This window comes from Quercus suber, unplaced genomic scaffold (genome assembly GCF_002906115.3).
Source record: "Quercus suber isolate HL8 unplaced genomic scaffold, Cork oak 2.0 scaffold_125, whole genome shotgun sequence".
Lineage (NCBI taxonomy): Eukaryota > Viridiplantae > Streptophyta > Magnoliopsida > Fagales > Fagaceae > Quercus > Quercus suber.
Window position 1 is genome coordinate 601,272 of NW_027069589.1, and position 16,938 is coordinate 618,209.

General features: G+C 31.3%; 2 protein-coding genes across 2 annotated transcripts; both read right to left on the reverse strand.

The window, feature by feature from the left end:
- Window positions 1-217: 217 nt before the first annotated feature.
- On the reverse strand, window positions 218-4,926 carry LOC111984976 (inositol oxygenase 1). The gene is made up of 11 exons (XM_024016594.2): window positions 4,720-4,926; window positions 4,253-4,355; window positions 2,381-2,462; window positions 2,068-2,272; window positions 1,482-1,541; window positions 1,328-1,380; window positions 1,074-1,196; window positions 891-960; window positions 707-785; window positions 530-611; window positions 218-446 (listed from the first exon to the last, which is right to left on the reverse strand). Exons 1-11 carry the CDS (start codon window positions 4,748-4,750, stop codon window positions 420-422), a joined length of 915 nt encoding a protein of 304 aa, XP_023872362.1. The 5' UTR covers window positions 4,751-4,926; the 3' UTR covers window positions 218-419.
- Window positions 4,927-15,133: 10,207 nt separating this feature from the next.
- Window positions 15,134-16,735, reverse strand: LOC111985003 (uncharacterized). The gene is made up of 2 exons (XM_024016623.2): window positions 16,078-16,735; window positions 15,134-15,915 (listed from the first exon to the last, which is right to left on the reverse strand). Exons 1-2 carry the CDS (start codon window positions 16,733-16,735, stop codon window positions 15,134-15,136), a joined length of 1,440 nt encoding a protein of 479 aa, XP_023872391.2.
- Window positions 16,736-16,938: the final 203 nt, after the last annotated feature.

Sequence of the window (16,938 nt, forward strand, 5' to 3'; positions counted from 1 at the left end):
CTTTTGAGAAAGATGATCAAAGAAATTCTTTTTATTTTTCTCCTTTAAAGCCCCTTTAAGAGCCTCTATCTTGTTGTATAGCTTAAACATGGGAACACATTTCACATCAATATCCCAGACATCTTTGGTCCAGACAAGAAAATTTTTATGCGCATTTATTAATACAATATTGTCAACAGAGATTATTAAAGGGCAATAAAAGTAGAACTGCACAATATTATCAAAAAAATATTATTATAAGGCAAAAAAGTAGAAATGCACAGAGCACAATTATTGCCTTTTATTAATATAACATATTAATTACCAAACATAGGAAATATACATCATCTCGAAAAGTAAGATGATCTCTTCTTCAATCGCTAGCTAGAAGCTAATCACTCTCATGCATCGACTCATCAAACTTCATAGCTCTCAACTTTTCACCATTTTAGCTTCGCAGGGAAGTACTGTAACAAGTTAACACACAGAACAAATAAGAAACCAGTAATTGAGGTGACAGAGAAACTTGTAATCTTCAAATGGTACTCACCTTTTCAATCAGAGAGATATAGTATGGCTTGACCTTCTCAACATCAATTCGAACTTTGCTCTTGCTATAAAGGTCATATTTGCTACATTAAAAGAACAAAGCAAAAAGAAATTGACATTTAGTATTTATAATTTAAGGAAAAAGTGACAGTCATTCATCATCCAAATTTAGTCTTACTTGAATATCTGAAGCCATTTCAGATTCTCAACATCCTCCTCATTCATTAAGTGCTTATATGCCCCTGATCTATGTAAGGCTGCAATATCAAATATTCAATTAGATCATTTAATAAGAAAATAGGGCATATTTCATGTAAATGGGGAGCTTATACTTATAGCATTTGTCTATATTTCCTACTTACCATAGAATGAGTGGTATCTGATGATGAAAAGACCTGCTGAAGGTAGAGTGGTCTTATTTTCCTTGGCCACCTGACAATGATATACGAAAGTTACAGATTCTTTCATTCTAGTTTATGAATAATACATTGAATTTCATGTATATAATGTAATTTAAACTAGTTTTTTAGAGTTCAAAGATGTACCAAATACATGTAGTCATCGTGTCCCCATGACATCATTACATTGTTGAGTCCACATCCCTCAGAGTAAACTCCATATTTAGTATTGTAAGCAGGATTGTGGTAGTCTGCATTTTCCTTGAAATACTGTGGTCAGAATGTAACATTTTAGATGTTTGAACTTTGATCCACCAAAGACTAGAATGTTTCATAAATTTTTAGTCAAATGCTTTGTAACCATATATCTCTTGAAGGGTAAAATTTGTGGAAAAAGCTACCTTGTGATGGACAACTGATTCATCATAAGCGCAGCCAACTGGGAATGTGTCCCCTGCATAACGAATTTGAGATTGTGTAACTAAGATAGGCAAATTGGTATGGTATTCTATTTTCTTAGTATCATAAATTGCTATAGTCAAACGCAATACTCACCAACAACAGCCCATTGTGGAAGTTCCCCAAAGCTGGGAAGAAGAAGCACCTTTCCAAGATCTAGAACACAAGCAGGAACCAAATTAGATGATAGCTCCTATTATTCACTCTAAATAACAGCAATAACAACCAAGCCTTAGTTCCAGAATTCTTAAGGCAGCTATGGATGCTCAATAGAGTTGGCAACATATATTCATTTCCACCATTCATAGTGTGAAATCTAAACAACAATGGTTATCTATTAAATATGAAAGTTGCCCAAGAACCCCAAGCCAAAGGCATTCCTAACTCTTAGCTTAAGTAGATGAACAAATTTCAAGTCAGTCCTGGTCATGAATAAGTCTGTCTTACTTCATGAAAAAAGAATACATTTTTACCAAGGGCATTATAGTTGCTTACCAAAAACTGCACTTCACCTACCATGGTAATATTTATTTCTAGCTTCTTCTTCTTATTCTTTTTTTTGTGTGTGATTTGAATATTTAATTATTTATTTATTTTGAGGATAAATAACAATGTATCATATGTGGTCCTAAGCTATATATGTAACATAAACCAAAATGTCTAATCATAGCAGGATAAATACCATGGATAAGGCCAGTGAGGTGTAGCCAATCTTCATCAGGATAGTCCCTTCTAATGGCTTCAGCGGTTTGCAACAAATGCTCAATTTGGGGCTCGTCCAAGTCCGGGTCACTCTCGTCAACAACTTCATTAAGAAGTTCACAACATTCCCATATGCTCATCTCCAACCTGTCCAATTTTCCATACTGTTCTCTCATCTTCTTAACCTGAAGTTACACGATTACTTATAAACACAATGTTTACACAAATTTCAATTCCTAAGCAAGTTGTGACATGGACATGAAATAAATTAAATGCAATGGTAAGTAGCATACAAAGTCATAAGTCTGGTGAATGTGATTGGTATGGTAGAAGTTCTCCACGCCCTGTCGTCTCTCACTTTCAGCATCATAGTCTCTGTATTGCATTTGTGTACAAGATTAAAACTACATTAATCATTAACCAAAAATAATGAAATTTCTTAGATAAAGACTACTGTTAATAGGCAAAAGGTTGATTATAATTATATAACTCATTCACTCAATTTTCATTTAAAAAAAAAAAAAAAATCTTGTTCATTCAAAAATAAAAATTATAGATCACATGACATGCACATGAGCAGCACTATTGCCTAGACCTAAAGCCTGGTGTGAATCATGTGATGACAGCTGACATTAATTGGGCTTTGTCCTAATTCTAGGATGGAAGTGACCAGGATTGAAACTAGGCCACGAAAAATAATTCTCTATGTTTCGGTTTTTCATTTTATATAATTAGGAAATAATGACCTCTTTGGCTAATAAATTCAATAAATTTAGTGACAATTTCATAACTAGCTGATTTAAATAATGGACACTTTCCACTAGTGATTATATAGGCTCACTATTTTTTAAATTTGGATTACATATCTAGTGATTACACAAGTAATTGGGCATGTTTCCGTAGTATTGTTACAATAAATTAGGATGCATCAAAATTATGAACTCAAGGTCTCTTATTTTTTTTAAAAAAAATTTTTCTGGTAAGTTATAAAGTATCTAGTAGTTTTTGAACTATTATGAGAGAAGAAAGTTATCGAGTTCTTCGACCGGAATCGACACAAAATTTTTCCAAAAGGGCAAAAAAAGTGAAGGATTTTTTTTAATAGAAATTTTAAATTTAGATTATATATCTTTTTCTTTTTGCGTTGAAGTAACAGAGAGGATAAGCATGACACTAGGGTCCAAGGCTTAACAGGATAGGTTTAAAGCTTAATGGACAGGGCCCCAGGCTTGAAACTGGTCTTATACAGTTAAACTATCTCAAAAGGCCTTATGGACCAAATCAGAGAAAAAATACAGGCCCAGATTTGGATCATAACAATTACCATGACTTTTGACAACATCATAAATTTCAACAATTTTCACCCACAAAAAAAAAAAAAAAAAGTGACAAGATCAAGAAGAATAGTCATAATAATAACTGAAAAAAATAATAATAATAATAACAACTGCTGATCCACTCCCTACATGATCTACATTTTTTTTAAGTCTTCGGATCATGTATTTTAATCTAATTCACTTATCATTGCTGCTATTTTATTGTCAAAAAAACACAATAGGAAATATCACTGTCAATCTCTCAATCAAGATTTTAATATCATATTTTGGAAATTTACAACTGTCAAAATAACAAAATAAGTGAATAGAGATCACGGGAAACCTAGGACTAGGAGAGAAAAGTAAATGTGCTTATTATATTTGCCAGAAAATATGAATATCCCTTATATATTTTGAGCCCACACCAAGTCCAAAGTCCCATACCATTATCCAATTTTTATTAAAATATCAAGCCCCCAATAATTTATTGGCTTGGCCTTCAAACAGAAGATTGCTGCTCGGCCTATTTGTGTTCAATTGTGAAGTTGATCACCCATATCAAAGTTCTGTGCTGAATGATAAGATAAGAACAACCACCGATTTTGACCTTAGCCTAAGAGCCAAGATACGTATTCTCACAAACCTATGTCCGACACAATATTTAGATAGTTTTGCCCATAAACATGATCTATATGCAGATCACAGATAATTTATAGAATACTTTTATATTCAGTGATTATATATATATTATAGATCTCGGGGCTCAATAGGCTAGAAAATTGCAGTTCCAGTTTTTTGTTTTGTGGGGTTTAAAAATAAATAAATAAAATTAATGCAAAAGAAGCAAACCTAAAGGTGTGGCCAAATGAATTGATCTGTGGAACAACAAATCCACCATCCAACACCAATTCTTTTTCATCAACAGGGACCTTCGTTTCCTCAGCTTCAACTCCTGTGTGATTTAACCAAAGTCAATTTTAAACAGTGTGTGGAAATTATATATGGGTTTTCTATTTAAACATAACCAGTCAATTTTATTTTGATAAAAATCATAAAATCATGGCATACCCAGATATCAAAATTTTAACTAAAATACCAAGAAAAGTAAAGAATTCTTTTCAACAAAAATAAAGAACGCTGTGTAGGATTTATTAAAAAAAGAAAATTAAAAGAACTACATAGGAAGAAAATTTTCAAAGCCTATTTAGAAAAGTAAACTAAACTCAGAATTTAAATATTTTAAAAAAAAAAAAAAGATGAACAGTGAGATTATAAACAAGAAGCAGTGAAAAAAAAAACAGTAAGAAAAAAATTACCAAATTCAGGCTGCTCAATGAGAATAGTCATCCTGACTCAAAAATAGAGTAAAGCAAAGCAAAAATGAGAGAATTCTAAGAGAAAAGATTTAAGAGTATGAGTTTTGGTGGCATTGTGGGTGTGATAAGAGGTTGGTATTTATAATTGGCCGGAGAGTCCTTCCCTGAGAATTGGAATGTCCCGAGTCCTTACCTGAAAATTTAAATTCCTTTCTTTTTTTTTCTTTTTTTTTTTTCCTTTTTTTATTAATTCCAATATATATCAGATAATGTATGATATTGATAAACGTTTATCTTACAACAAAGTCAAATAAGAAAGTTAGACAAAGTTGGAAACAGAAGGGACTCCCATGCAAGTTGGCAACGGACGGACGCATAAAGGGAGATATTTTCCTATAAACAAAACCAAAAAATAAAAAGGGAGATTTGTGTGTGTAAATGTGATTGAAAATTTTCTATAGGTTTATTTTAGTATAAGAGTTTATGTTTATTTTTATTTTTATTTTTATTTTTAACAATTATTTTTTAAAAACTACATTATCTATTTTATTAAAATATTAATTTTATTATTTATTTTATATGATAAATACAAAATAAATAATGCCACCAACAATTTTATAAATTTTACTCATCTTTAACTTGACTAATAAAAGTAATTTTGGAACAAAAATTTGTAAAATTGAGCCTCTTTTTATATTATTTGTTGCAAATGTTTTAAGCGTAAGTGTGATTAAGAAAAATTTTAAATAAATTTTACAGCAAATTTTACCTAATTCTACCTGTAGTTTTTCATCAAAGCTTTGTTGTGAACTACTGTTGTGTCGGTACTCGGTAGTGCTACTAAAAGATTTTTTTCATGCAAATGTCTCATTAGTTGGCTAATCGTTTTTGTTTCTTTGATAATTATAATCTTTAAGGGGCCCATTTGAGCAATCTTTCCGTCATTACTGAGTCAGCACAGAGTTGGACATCACAATCTCATACTATTTGAGTAGGTTCCCACCTGACGTGTCATCTAGTCAAGATGGTTACCTACATTTCTTGTTTTTATCAGGAATTTTTTTTTTTTTAATTTTATAATCTATCAGGCATTTTTTGTTTTCTAAGAGAGTATTACAGCTTATGGATTTACTTTTGGTAATAATTTTTTATCAACAGATCAAAATATCAATTAATTTTTAGTATAGATAAAGATTGAATTTCAGATCTTTTATTCCACTATAAAAAAAAAACTTTACTACTTATTTTTATTTTTATTTGATAATCTATCTGCCACTTGTTATTTTCATTTTCAACTGCTTTGTTTTTTTCCTACCGGCAAGCCACTTTGTTTTAGTCAACAACTGCTACGGGCATGAGCGTGCCACGTGTCACAATCTTGGCGCAGCACCTTCGTTAAGTGTTGACACGTGTAGCAGAATTCTACATGTGTTTAGGTCAAATGTACTTTATGGTAGTAAAATTAATTTTGATATTTAATTAGGTGTGAAAATTCAAAAACCGACTTCTACAAGATTTATTATATATGGAGACCAAAGCCAAGAGATTTGGGTATGTTCAAGACTTTCAAAGCATTGAAAAAAAAAAATTCAAGGGTTGTTTGGTTGACTTAATTAAATACATGTTTTCAATTTTTTAACAATATTACACGTATTTTTATACACTTTTTCATTCACACATATTTCTACATAGGTTTTCAAATAACAAAATACATGCTTTTAAACACATGTACCAAACACCCCCTCACTTTTCAAAGCCAGTTTTCAAATAACAGAATGACATAAATTGAAGCACCATAAGAGATGAGGATTGACAATGTGATAGGTTTCTCTAAGAAGTGTGACATTAAAGGTGAAGGAGTTTGAACTTTGAATATGAGTTTATCCATTAATAGAAAGGAACAAGTTTGAAAAACTTAGCTTGATAAGATAAGTTTAATACTTTTACCCACTTCTAATTACCAAACAAACAAAAGAAATTAAAAAGTTAAAGCGTGCAAGAAAATCAAATAGACTTTCTTTGGTGAAGAATTTATTCAACTAAGCCTTTTTTATTAATCTTCTAAAAAAAAGGTTTTATTATTATTATTTGTTGAAATTAAGAATATATTCGACTAGAAAAAGTCTATGAAGTTTAAACATCACTCAAAGTCCATGACTAATAATAATATATCCACAAAGTTAATGTACATAACTTTTGTCACAATTTTTTTCCACAACTTTTTCAACAAGATGTTGAAAAAAATAAGACAAAATTTTTTGTCACTTAATTTATTGATATTTTCATAACTTTTTCCTTTTTTTTTTTCACCAAACAAGTGTAATGTTTTGCTTTGAATGCATTTCACATTTTTTAAGTTGGAATCATTTCCAAATCAATTGTTCATTTGATCTCACTTGATTATTATAATGCAAGCATCAATCTCCGTTCTCGGTTATGATCCATTATATTTTCATCATTAACTCACTTAAAAAAAATAACATTGTATATTTTTTTCCTCTTTTTTTTTTTTGGTTCAAAATTACATCACTTGTCGGGTGGATTAACAACAAAACTCCAACCTATATTAATAGAAGAAATAAGTTAATATTTTTATAATACTAATGATTGAGATTTTTAAGTTTTATAACTAAGAAAGATTTAGGAGGAATCTCAAATTTAAACAATGTATATAGTATCTAAATTTATTGTTTTTAAATCTGAATATAGTTGTCAAAACTTTGGAATGTGACACCATTGAAAAGTGAGAAATGAAGCTAAAAAACTAAGAGTGATATTTAGGATGTTACAAATTTCGATTAAAAAAAATGTTACAAATTGTATTATTTAAGATTTATATACAAACTGATGTGCCATTAATAACAATAAAATTAATCTAAATATTCATTAATTAGGTTGTTTAAGTTTACCAATCACATTCATTATTATCATGTATGATGTAAACATATTTTGTAATAAATTTAGTAATTTCTTATAAATAAAAAAATGCTGACAATGAAAAAAAAAAATTTTATGTTGCCAATTGAAAGTTACAAGTGCAATAACTATCACCACCCATAACCATAAGCCAAAAGAATAGTATCAATTAACAAGGATGAAGTATTTGACTATTTGTCTCCTGATTGCTGTTAGAGAAGTTGTAATATCTCAAACAAGGATGAAGTCTTTCTCAATATCATGAAACATATCAAGAAAGATGATTGTAATGTAATTTACTCACTAAGCTACTAGCTTTCACTTCACCCGATCAAAATCTCTCATTTTATTAGTGGAAATTTTAACATTTAAGCTCAACTTTGTTCACAAGCCTTTCCCTATATCATGAAACATCAAAATCACTTAGGGGTAAAAAGCACGTACGTTGCTGTCAAAGTTGTTAATGTCACAAAAGTTTTCCACTCGAAAGTCATATCACATTTGTCGTGATAGAAAGAGAATAGTGGGATTTTTATTGATAGCAAGACTATCTTGCTATCAAAAAAAATCCCACTGTTCTCTCTTGCTGCAAGAGAGAATAGTGGGAATTGGAGTTGGAAAAACCATCTATAGGGTATAGTGAAAAATTCTATTTCGATCCCAATGCTTTTTTTTTTTTTTTTATGTCATTTTTTTTTTAATTTTTTTATACAAGATAAAAATTTAACTCTATCATAATCTAAGTTTATATGTGTATAAAACTTTTTTCTAGAAACTCGAATCCCGGCCATTATCCCCTACACCCTACAAATACTTAGAATTTTTACCTTCTTTTCATTAAAGTTTTTTAACTACTACCCAATAGTTCAGAGTAAAATCTTTTTACTATTACCCAATAAATCATAGTAATCCCAAAGTTTATCACTAATCCCAACATTAAGCTTTCACCTCTTGCTATTCTCACCTCTTACTATTCTGGTACTTATGTCTCTTCTTTTTTTCCTTATGTTTGGTCATGCAAGAGGTTTTGTTCAAGTTACTCTTTCTTTTTCCATTTTTGCCACCTTTTCCAATGTTCTCGAATCTACTCTTATCTCCTCATGTTTCTTTATATACGTTCCATGCATGACTTGGACCTTTGTTTCTTATGTTTGGATTTGCTTTATCATATTTGGTATCATCCTCATCTAAATGCTCCTACTAAATACATCAATTAATCTGAAATCTGTTGTTCCTGTTTAGCTTTAATAGTGGCTCTTCACAACTACAAGTACAAGTACAATGCTGTGGATCATTCCTACCATGCTAAATATGTGTGTCAACCCTTTTGGTCTTGCTTCGATAATTTCTTCTCTCTTTGGATGCTATAAGTGCTTCAATCGTGCCTATTTTCACTTTAATTTTAATGTATTTAATCTGATGGTATGCCAAATTGTGAGAAGCATATATGGAAACTAGAATTACATAAATATTATATTATTGTTGTTGAAGTGTGTGTCTTTGGTTTCATTTGTGCAATAGTGCCCATCTCTCAATTCTTATTGTCTTTATACTAAAGGGTTCATTTTTGCTTCTTATATTTTTTTGGATGTCTAATAAAAAAACCAAAAATAAAAATAAAAAATCACTAATTTCAAATGTTGGACATGAGGAAAAACTTCTTTACAGATTAGAAGCCCCAATTTTTCCTTCAACTACTTTCTTAGTAACTCGAGAAAAAAAAAAAAAAAAATGGTGCCTATGGCTTAGTGGAATAGGAGATGAAAACTAGCGTTAAAATCATTCATGCTAGGTTATCTTTTTTTGTTCAAATAATTCAAATTCTTTGATTTTCTAGACATATATGTGTGTGTATATTTGTTTTATATATATATATATATTTGTTTGAAGTTTTGTTGTTTCATTGCTAGCTAAGTTTTGTTACTCATATATTTAAATTGTTTGATTTTTCAGATATATATTTGTTTGTAGTTTTATCATTTGATCGTATGGTTAAAGTATGTTTTTTTGTACCTACAATTGTGATGGAAATTACGATTTCACTATAGGAAAAAAAAAAAAAAAATTCTTTGCATGGCTGATGAGGAAGTTTGAGGAATAAAAATTGAAGCTTTTTACCTTTTTCTATTGTTTGTTCTTTAGGCAATTGATCAATCAAATTGGACATATAAATTGTAAACAATTGAAAATTATTAGGTTTTAAATCTATATTTGCTTTCACATTCCCCTATATTTCTCATTTAGAATAATGAGAAACCTATGAAATTTATATAAGAAGATATGAATTTCAAGCATTCATTTACCCAAATATTTACATAGAAAGGAGAACCTAGCTCGGAAATTTTTTTTCAAAAAATATTCCTACCAAACTTCTTTAGATACACCTATACATAACCTTTCATACCATCCCATAACAAACACACACAAATCAAAACAATGTTATTTACTTTCAATCTTTCAATGATATCTACCTAACTCCAACGTTGTTGTCCTATCTAATATTAACCCGTATGAGTTGGCCACAACCAAGGAAGGCGATTTATATTTTATAGAGTGACAACTGCAATTACGATTTTGATGTTAAGGTCAAACATTATGGACTTGAGGGTTTTTTAAAGGTCGTGATTGACTATGAGTATTTGGGATGTTAATGTGGGAAATTCATAAGCGTATTTTGTTTTAGAATTAAGGAGAAAGAGAAAAACAAATTCTATATCAACTTTTATTTTACAGTATTCTTCCAAAGTTATGTTTTTATTATTCATTACTTAAACTGAATAATTATGATTAATGTGTATGTAATTTATAATTATTGTTTTTTATGATGAACTCAATACTAACAAACTTATTTAACAATTATGCTATAATATATGTAAAACATTCTTCAAAATCATCTTACAAAAAACATTACAACATTATTCGTATATCGCACAGGCAACTTATTAGTTATTAGTAATTGAGAGACAATTAACTGAGCTTTTATACTAATCCTCCACGTCTAGTAGATCATATTCAAAAGAATAAAATGTAATTTCTTTTCCGGCTTATGTGGATGGATAGTATAAAAGCTGAACTGCGTAAAATGGGAAAAGGTATAAGTTTTCTACATCTTAATAAATAAATAAATCACTAATTATAATTATAATAATAATAAAGGATGGAATTTTTGTTTTTGATCCTTACTAACTATAACCGTGTTATTCAGTGGGAAAAAAATAAAAAATACTAAGTATACCCTGCTCAAGGTTTAATGGTTTTAAGTTCGTAAAGAGATCAGACAAAGTTGCTGCGGAAGTACTTGCATTTGCATGTATGTGTGCGTTTTTGAGAAACAAAGACATGGCAATATATGGGTGTACATGAAACTGTGACTCTGTGAATATACGTAATATCTATCTTGATACATGTAAATGTAAGGTCATTTTCATGCTAGCTGTTTCTTGTTAGTATATAGTGTACATTTCTTTCCACTCCTAATAATCCACGGCATAGAGTTGCACATATTAGCTGGAACCCATGGCCTAGAAGTTGCTACAAATTCGATATTCTTACCAATAAGATTCACAATTCTTTTAAATTTTTTGTTTTCACAACTGTTAAGTTAGTCCTGCTGTGTGATTAATGCTAAAAAAGATAGTTGTCAATGGTATACTATGGAAATAGAAGAAGAAAAAAAAAAGGCTAAAAGTTTGGTGTCTTATACTAACATATCACTTTATTTTTATTTCTTTCAGCAAATTAGACATAATATCATGTTGTTTTGATGACCAAGCCAGCGATAATGGATAATAGTGTAAGTTTTTAGACCCCAAACACACAATGTTTAACCTAATTTTATTGCCAAGTTGATACTTAAGTCAATTATGTAAATTTAGGTTAAACATTCATCACACATATTTTACAACGGAAAAGTAAATAAGATAAATATATGATTACTTTAGAAAACCAATGAAACAATCCAGTTTTAAGGTAAAAAAATCTAGGGAGATCAATTCCAAGAAAAACAATTCACGTAGCTAATGACTACAACTTCCATTAAAAACTCTCATCATTATTATCATTATTCTTTGTATTATTATGATTTTATGTCACATAATTAAACTTTTTATAATTTCACGGAAATACTAAAAAATATTTGATGTATCATAAACCTAATATGAACGAGATAATTATCTAAAACCAAAGTTTATATACCAAATTAGTCCTCACCATAATCTCTAATACTATATTAGAATTAGAAAAGATCCAATAAAAAAATTAAAAGCAAGAAAGAATACATGTAACTTCACCTCTTATTAGTTAAGAAAAGAAAAGGAAAAGAATCATTACAGTTTTGGTGTTTTCTTAAAAATATATGGAGCTGTTGGCCAAAGATTATATATTTATAATAAAATAGGTGATCCAGTTTGATAGCTCTGTATTTATAAATCCCATACTTCCTTCAGGCTTCAAGTGAAATTGCTTAGTGCACCTAATCTATTATAACATTGATGTTTCATTCATATATGGATCCCACCTATAAGTTTTTACGTCAAGACTATTTCTTATATGAGAGAATTATAGTATTCTCGATGCACAATATATATAATTTCTACACTTCCACATCATATGATAAAAAAACTGTAAAAATAAAAAGCATATTCTGTGTTTGGGTTTATTCTTTGTGGACAGGACAAGACATAACTAGCTGTAGTTCATTGTTCAATAAAATATTAAAAACTGAGGATAGGAGTTAGTAAGCTTAATGACTAAGTGCTTTGTTTCCACTTTTTTAGCCCAAAAAACCTGTTTTGAAAAAGCCAATGTCTAAAGCCCATTTGGCTGAGACCAAAACACAACTTTTTGGAAAAAGTTGCGTTTTGAGTTTGTGAAGAAAGCGTGCAAGATGGGAAAGGAGCACAGAGCTCCATTTTGGAAAAAGCATGTGCGCGTTGAAATCTATCCATTGGACTCACAGGACAATTATCAAATTACCCTTTCACACCATTCCTCATTCCTCTCATCTCTCTGCTCTGTCCTTTGCCCTCTCAATAACAAATTTCCAAATCCAAATAGAAAAAAATTTATAACAAATTCCCAAATCAGCTAGGGGGGGGGGGAATCAATCCCTTACAAATTAGGATTCCTCAAAATGCAAAACAAAAAAAACATCAAAATATAGCAAAATCTTTCAAATGGAGTTTGTACCCATCTTGCGGTGGATGGATAATGGAGATTTGGAGAAGAAGTTAAAGAGTCTCTCCAAGAGGACGGATGAGTTCTTGCAAGCACTTCCCGATCTGATCTAATCCCGTTTGCTTTACTCTGATCCAATCTTTCCAATCTGAATCATCCCCTTTGTGAGTGGTTGAATTTAGAGAAAAAGAAAAGACTCAAGAAGATCAAGGTGAAGAAGTGCATGGGTGTTATAGACGAAGTGCTAAAAAAAAAAAAAAAAATTATCACAATATTGGTGAGAAAAAAGTAATTTTTTAAGAAAGAGAAAAAAATAATTGTAATAGTACGTTCAAATTAAAATCAGTATCAATTATTACAATATTTTCACAATAAATCTTAAGTGGTAGGTTATTATTAGCGAAAAAAATAATTTTTTTAAAAAGAGAAATATTGATTTAAGTATGATGAAGTAGTTGATTTAAGTATGAAACAAACTCTTTTATATTTACATTGTCCTTTTTGGGAATTTACCAATCAAACTACCACTTTTATAAGTGCTAGCCAAACACTCAGTTTTTTCAAAAAGCACTTTTTAACAGTTTTTACCAAACACTCAAGCTTTTTAAAAAACACTTTTTCATTATGCACTTTTTGAAAACTCCACTTTTTGGAAAAAAAAACCCACTTTTAAAAAGCTGAACCAAACTCACCCTATAAGTAGACCTATCACAAATGAAACGAGTGCTAACAGAGTGTATTTTCTTTTTTCTTTTTTCTTTTTTCTTTATTTTTTTTTTTGCTGAATGCTAACAGAGTGTAGTTGTGATCAAAAGTTGAAGAGCTCTCATAGCTCGATAACCAAACTCCCTCAAAACTTGATATAGGCGCTAGAGAAACAGTTAATCTCACTCAAGAAAAACCTATATATACCACCACAAGTCAGAAAATATAGGAGGAATGTTCAGTGTTCACAAGAAACAGTGATTCATATGTTCCTATTTCGAACTCAAGAAACCAAAGAACTAACAGAATTCTAGGAAGTAATAAGCTATTTATCTTGCAAGTTTGGATCCTTAGCACTCAAATCTCACTAACAGTGTTGCATGTTTGAATTTCTTGGTGTGATGATGCATCATCATCATCATCATTATGCAATTTTAGAAGGAAGAAATAGGAAGATGTGATCTCAATCTCAAGCCCAACCCAAAATGTGAAGGAATATTAGTACCATCTTATTGCCTTTTGAGTTACAATTGAAATCCGAGATGAATTTGTATCTTATACTTACCTTTTTAATCCATGTTGAGGAAGGGCTCAGCCAATCATGGCACTTCAAAAGAACATTTTCTCATTAACGAAGTTTTAGGATCATAGGGGATAATGACACTAGCTTAAAATTCAATTACATGAAAGCAACTTTTTAATTAGGTTCTAATACTTTTTATTTTTTAACGAAGTTTCTCTCTTTGTTTCTCATAAAAAAAAAATAAAATAAAAAAAAAATAGTTATAATACTTATTGATCCCCCAAGTTTTGGTTCTTTGTTATTTTGGTCCATTAATTATAAAACCTTGCAACTAACATCTCTTACTTTAAAATGGTTGTCAATGTTATCTTCTTGTCAAGATCTAATCATGGTTAATTGATTTTAACTGAATGATCACAGATTTGACAACCATTCCAAAGTTGAGGGTATTAATTACTAATTTAGCTTCAAACCGATAGAGCTGTATTCCTCTAACCCACTATATGGCAATTAAAAAAAAAAATCTATATGTAGTTTTAGTCACTTGAATTTTTAAATAAATCATATGAGATGTTTAAATACACATAAATAGTTTTTTAAAATATAGAAATAGTTTTTTAAATTGTCACATGATGGATTTAAAGAGATAACTCCAACTAGTTTAGAGTTTTTTTTTTTTTTTTTTAATAAATAATAATACTTATTAGAACACACACGAAAATAATAATACTTAATATTTTGAGCTAAGTTAGTAATTAATACTTTCAAAATTAGAACAGTTGTCCATGTGATCATTCCATTAAAATCAATTAACCATGAGAAGTTAAATGTCACATGGATAGTTCTTACAATTATGATATCTGAGAAACCCAAATAATAATGATGGAAAAGTTATAGGGACCAAGAGATAATCTAGCCCTTTAATAATTACTTATGAAAAAGAAAAGGATGACTTTATTTTGCGTTTTTTTTAATAATTTAATAATTGAGGTGAAACGATTTGAACCTAAGATATTATCGTCTAAAGATCAAGAGGTTTTTTTTTTTTTTTTTTTTTTTTTTTTTTTTTGATAAGAGAACTTTGACACTTTCTCATTAATCTGAAACATCAACCAAGTTGGATACATCATAGAGTACTTGTTCCACAATACATGGCGGGATATCCTCAACCCAAATATTACAGTCAAAAACAGCAGAGGCCTTCCTCGCCAACTGGTGCGCAGCAGCGTTTGCCTCTCTACACGTATGAGTGACCTTCCACGCCTTAAAACATCGCAAGCTTAATCTCACCCCTTCAATGACTTTTGAGATGGACCACGGTACTGAATCTGCCTTTGTCAGGGCAGAAACCACCAGTTGAGAATCACTCTCAATTTCTATTTTCTTTAAACCCAAATCCCAAGCAAGACCGATTCCCTCCTGCACAGCTAAGGCTTCTGTCTCTAATGCCTTCAAAGGAAGCTTACACCGCTTACTCATTGCGCCCATCAAACAGCCATTCTCGTTCCTGATGACCACCCCAACTCCACAGCTACCACTCTCATTAAACACAGCTCCATCTAAATTAATTTTGTACCAGCCTTTCCTTGGTGGAGTCCATTGAAGTTTGGGAATGATTGGGCACTTACCAGGACTGTGGGACTCTTGTCTGAATTCCTTCATGTAGTCAGCAACTTCCTTTGTGATCCTAGCTGCATTCTTGCACTGCCCCCCAAATTTAACCACATTCCTATGGTTCCAAAGACTCCAAGCTTTGACAGCAAAGAGTTCCCAATCTAGATTAGGCTTCTTCACCATTATCTCCCAGACAAGCTCAATAAAATCCCGTATCTGATCTGGTATGAGAGGAAGTTTCAGCCTTGACACACTCCACACGTCTGATGCAAATTTGCAGTCCCACAAAATATGACCCGCAGACTCACTTAAGCCACACTAATCGCACCCATCCTCAGTGCAAATTCCCTAAGACTTCAACCTATTTTTTGTCGGAAGGATATTTCTGCAAGCACGCCACATGAACTGTTTGATTTTATTTGGACAGCTAAGTTTCCAAATCAGCTTCCATAGGGACTGCATTTGTGATGAATCAGATGTTCCCCCAAAATTAGTCTTAGAATTTTGAGACTTCAGCCATTTTTGAGCCACTTTGTAAGCGCTTTTCACCGAAAATCTGCCATTATTAGTCCAAGCCCAAATTAAGGAGTCATCCAACAAACGAGGGCTAATGGAGATCCCTAAAATAACCTCGGCTTCATGAGGGAGGAAGGAGGTTCTCACCTTGTTTGCATTCCAGGACCCCGTCACCCTATCCAGAAGGCAGGACACTTTCTCTAACTCTAAAGGGACTCTCGGGCTGATTGGCTTGAAATATTCTGGGGTAGGAAGCCACCTATCCTTCCATATGTCCACCCTTTCCCCATTACCAATAACCCACCTAGATCCAACCTCCACAATATCCTTGGCTGCCATTATACTTCGCCAAATGTAAGATGGTCGTCTTCCTAGTTGAGCTTCCTTAAAAGTCTTATCAGCAAAGTACTTCGCCTTTAGAACCTTATGGACAAGGGAGTTAGTGTTTTGTTGGATTCTCCACCCTTGTTTGGCAAGAAGAGCAAGATTGAAAGCTCTAAGATCCCTAAACCCCATTCCACCCTCTTCCTTAGGAGTACAAAGCTTTTCCCAAGCAACCCATGCCATTTTCCTTTCTTTATTTTTCTATCCCCACCAAAAGTTGCTCATCATTGAATTTAACTCTTTGCATAGTAAATCCGGCAGCTTAAAACAGCTCATTGTGTATGTAGGAGTTGCTTGAGCAACCGCCTTGATAAGATTGAGAGGTTCTAGTTATTGGCAAAAGATGACCCTTTTAAGTTTTAAGTACCACATTAATGTTCAGTTTG